The 4,986-nt window shown below is 38.2% G+C and overlaps 1 protein-coding gene across 1 annotated transcript in view; it reads left to right on the top strand.

Moving 5' to 3' along the window:
* Nucleotides 1-4,986, top strand: part of LOC106536739 (cationic trypsin) — a gene marked incomplete in the record, with an annotated part of 18,138 nt that overhangs the window by 2,521 nt on the left and 10,631 nt on the right. Inside the window, 2 exon segments of the mRNA XM_014034060.1 lie at nucleotides 1,596-1,616; nucleotides 3,917-4,109. Of these exon segments, the coding sequence (XP_013889514.1) occupies nucleotides 1,596-1,616; nucleotides 3,917-4,109 (214 nt within the window).

Raw genomic sequence — 4,986 nt, 5'->3', positions numbered from 1 at the left:
GACAGATAATGTGTGAAACAGATCCAGTTCAGCTGCTGTTTATCTATTAGTTTCTATGTTTGCTGTGAGCTGTTGTCCTGTTTGTTGCTCCTCCATGACGTCACAGACTCTACCTGTGATGGGCGGGGCTCACTCCAGTGAGCTGTATCAAGTCTATGGGTCTGTGCCAAAGCTTAAAGGGACAATTGAACCTATCTGAAGCGTGTAAAATGCTGATTATAAACTGTGTTCTGGGAGCAGAACATGAGCCGAAATATTCTGAACAGATGGTCGAACAAACAGAAGACAAGCTAAAATGAGCAGAACACCAGCTAAACAACAAACGATAGGAAAACAGTGGCTAAAAACAAAACAAAACAGCAAAACCAAACGCTAAATTAAAAGAAAAGAAGTTAAAAGCTGAAACAAGCAGCATTGTTGGTGTTTTATATTATTTACTGTACAATAACTAAATGCAGACATCAGCTAAACTATAGCTAAATGCTCAAACATGCAGCGTTATTGGTATCTATACTTTACTGAAAAGTAAAAGTTTAACCTGAGGTTTAAAATAGCAGCTTAAATCTAAGGAGAAGCTAAAAGCTCAAAGCATCAGAACAGCAGCTTAAAGCTAAAACAAGGAGAACAGAAGCAGTAGAAGTGTTTATTATTTTAATAAGTTGAGTTTTAAAAGATAACTTTAGCTGTTTTTAGTCAAATATTGTCCTGATGTTTGTGCTGTAACAAAAAAATACACAATCAGGTGTTTATAAAATAAACAAAACAATAAAAGATTGTGTTATAATCAGTCTTTTTGTCCATTTCAACAGATATAATTGAGTTTTTTGATTGTGTCAAATGAGCTAATTAAACCCTCAGGTGTTTGTTTGTGAATCTAAACATCCTAACATGAAGCAGCTTCTTTGTTTCCTTGTTTTAAAGAGGATTCGTTGTGGACAACACCCTGATGCCATCAGAGAAAACTCCACAAACACTCACGCCTTCTTGAAAAAAAGCAGAAATACTTTTCTGAGAACAGGTGCAACCAGTTTCACCTGAAGCTGTTCAGTTTCACCCTGAGCTGTGAAAAGCACGGGTCAAGGGCCTTTAAAGGGCTCACAGGATGAATATATATGGTCCTAGAATTATATAAAAATATTTTAAAAATGGTCAAAATTACCACAAAGATTTAAACCAAACAGATTATAAATGATGTCCCTGTTTACTTCAGTTTAATAAATCATTAACTTATTAAATTCAACCTTAGTTAAATAAATTTAAATGAATGGTATTTGGATCAATCAATGTTTAATCTGATTTATAAAAATCCAGATGATTCAGATCAAAGCATCAGGTGACTGTTTTTTATTAAAGGTGACGTTTGAACAGAAACAGGCAGCAGAAGCTTTGATTGTTTTCTTGGAATCAAAAGAACAATGGAGACGATTTCCCCTTTKGTTTTTTGTTTTCCTCTGATGTCATTAAGTTCTGAGCCTGAGGCCTCGCCTGCAGACACGTCAGGTCCGAAATACTCGAGAGAGGAAACCGGTCGGTTCTGCTCCAAGATGCTTTGGTGATGAATTTGTCTGACCTTCTGTTTTTTTGTTTCCCCACAGGAAGTGAAGCTGAAACTGCAGGTGAGTTTGAGATTTGTCGAGTTTTTGTCTCCTTAAAAACAGATGTTAGTGTTTAAAACATCACTGTTCAGTCAGGAGCCAAAAGAGGAGAAATCCAGACAAACACAGATGTTTTAGATGTTTTATGTCTTTAACCATGGTTTAAACACTAATTTATTTTTCAATAAATGTGTGAGAAAAGATGAAAGTCACAAACTGTAGGCTGATAAAAACAGTGAAGGAGAGTGGAAATATGTCAAATTCCTTAAAGGAGCTCAACTCACTCCACCTTCAGCTGTGGGAAAATGACCCAAACTGGTTTGGAACTGTGAGCAGTAACTTCTGCTTAATTATTATTTTTTCATGTTGGGGAGCTGATAAAACTCTTTATTTACAGTTTTAAAGAGAAAAACCTTAAAACTCTCCAAAAATAGTTTTTGTGTGTGACGTCTGAGCTCCGAGGGGACGTTTGAAAATCACCAGACAGAAGTTTGTGACCTTTTTAGACTTTATGATAAACATCTAGTGGAAAAAACACCACACCTGATTACTAATGGTGCAAAAACTTTTAAAGATTTTAGACGTAAAATAAATGAACTCATTAAAGAAGAAGTTTTGTTTTCAGTTTATGAACTCTCTGATCTCGTGTTTTAATAACTTGTTTTTTTTTAGTTAGTTTTCAGCTTCACCTGTCGATCATCCTGCTGCTCCATCTGTTAACATGAAAATATCCCGAACCTGTTGTTTTTCTAAAGTTTGTTTCCTCATTTTTAAACTTTTTAAAATTTATTTAGGGCTGCAACGACACAGAAAATTTACGATTCGGTTTGATACTTTAGTCTCACAATTCGATATCTTCAAAAAAAGAGAAAAAAGTTTATGCCCTTTTTAACTTGTAATTTATTTAAATTAATTATGAACATTTGTTTAACCTCTAAAGTACAGTTTTTAAATTAAATGTTGCTGAAACATCAAGTTTCTCAGTGGATCTGAGCTCAAAAATRCAGMCTAGGTGGAGTAGTCGAACACAGATCCACTGATCCTTCAACACAGAGCATCTTCAGAAGACAAACTGATAAAATAAATGTTAAAAATCTGTATTGTTCCATACATTTTGAACCTAAAGCACTGTTTGATACAGGTACATGTGTCGTTGCACCTCTATTATTCACCTCAGAGTTTGTTTTTGTCCTAATCTGGGTTTTCATCTCTCCYTTTCCTTGTGATGCTTTCTTGAGCTGTTACTGAATTTCTCTTATTTTGCATCGTTTACAAACTGTAAAACTATTTATAAAATGATTTTACATTTAAACAGTTTTAGACATATGCTCATGTGGACAAAACTGTTGGTACCCCTCGTTTAATGAAAGAAAAGCCCACAATGATCACAGAAACAACTAGAATCAAACAAAAGTAATAATAAATTAAACTTATATAAAAATGAACAAATGAAAGTCAGACATTACTTTTCAGACATTTAAACAGAATAAAAACAAAACTCCTGAAACGGACCTGGACAGAAACGATGGGACCTTTAATTTAATATTTTGTTGTACGATCAGTCAATCMAGTGATTCCTGTAACTCAGTCAGACGTCTGCAGCTCTGCAGTGTTTGTTCCACTCCTCGTGAACAAACGGCTCCAGTTGTCTCAGGTTTGAYGTTTCAGCTCCAGGACTCRKGTCAGGATCACAGAGACCACTTCAGATATAAATGTTTCCTCTGAGCCGTTCTTGGTGTTTTTAGCTGTTTTGGTTCATTATCCTGTTGATGAGCTGCTGAGACCAAGCTTTCTGACACTGGGCAGCAYGTTCCTCTCTAGAGTCCTTGATAGTCTTGAGATTTAATTGTACCCTGTACAGACTCAAGACCCCCTGTGTCAGATGCAGCAAAGCAGCCCAGACGCTGCAGTGCTCCTCATGAACAAACACACCCCCAGTCTGGACCTGTCACACACTGAGAGCCACAGAGTCCCGTCTGCACAGTCCTGACTGGAGGCCATGCACAAGACGGCTGTCACCGGGGGACAGCAGAGGGACAGCAGACGGAAGTTGCACTATTTTTTGTCACTCATCGGGGGAAAAGTCGTGCAACTCGAAGTAAAAACCAGGCTTTAAGTGGTCAGAGGTGTTAATTACAATCTGTCAAAATGACAGACGGCCTTCAGATTTTCCCGTCATTGTGTGAAAAAAAAGGTCAAATATGGAAAATATGCCATTAAAGCAACCTCTGTTTGAACTGTAATTTATCTTTATGGGATTAGAAGTATCATTAATTCACTAATTAATTAATTAATTCATATATGTGATCATGTTCCTGCAGATTGTGGCCTGGCTTCGCTCAACACCAAGGAGGAAAGCAGGATTGTTGGAGGTCAGACTGCGACTCCGGGGGCCTGGCCCTGGCAGGCCTACCTGCAGATCCCAGTCAGCGGGAGCAGTACTAGCTTTTCTCTCTGTGGGGGGTCTCTGATCAGCAACCAGTGGGTCCTGACCGCCGCTCACTGCTTTCAAAAGTGAGTTCTGAACTGGAGTCATGTTCTGTCTGCGGAGAAAGAAAACCTACCTGGATCTATAAGAACTATGATGTGGGATGCTGCAGGTGGTCAGGTCTAGGTTCAGCAGCAGTCTGTGCTCACAGAATCAGCTCAGCTGACTGCCTGAATATACTGAAGGAGCAGGTTATTTCATCAGTGGATTGTTTCTTCTCTGATGGCACGGACACATTACAAGATGACAATGCCGGGATTAATCGGGCTCTTATTGTGAAAGAGKGGTTCAGGAAGCATGAGACATCATTTTCACACATGGACTGGCTCCACRGAGTCCACTGAGAATCTTTGAAATGTGCTGGAGAAGGTCAGACTCTACCATCATCAAAGATCTTGGTGTAAAATCAAAGCAACACCGGATGGAAATAAATCTGGTGACAATGCAGAAGTTTATCCAAACAGCTAAAGGTCCAACCAAACATCAGAGCAGCTGTGTTTCCATTGATCATGAAAATGTGCAAATTAGAATTTAGAAAATAAATTTGCTCAATGGAAACACGTCAATTTCGAAAAAAATACGTTTTTCGACAAAATGTTTTTGCTCTAGGATGAGGTGGTTTTTCAGTCGTATCGAAATTGGTGTTTTTCACAAAACAGCAATGGAAACAGTTTTTTCACATCAGGAGAGTCACGTGATCAACAACCGTCTGTTTCTACTGGTGAAAAAGACGATGATGAAGAAGATAACAGGAAGTAGAAGTAGTAGTAATATCACAGAAGTAGTATAAAATAGTAAAYTCAGCGACTACAATTTCCCAAAAACACAGCATACGTAGCCGCTCCCAAGTAGGGACTTGTCTCTGGAAAGCCTCGATAAAAGACGCCGACGTCTCCTCTGATG

Source organism: Austrofundulus limnaeus, unplaced genomic scaffold (genome assembly GCF_001266775.1).
Source record: "Austrofundulus limnaeus strain Quisiro unplaced genomic scaffold, Austrofundulus_limnaeus-1.0 Scaffold1952, whole genome shotgun sequence".
In the NCBI taxonomy this organism is placed as follows: domain Eukaryota; kingdom Metazoa; phylum Chordata; class Actinopteri; order Cyprinodontiformes; family Rivulidae; genus Austrofundulus; species Austrofundulus limnaeus.
Note: the sequence above shows the minus strand (reverse complement) of the source record. Positions and strands in the feature narration are given on the sequence as shown.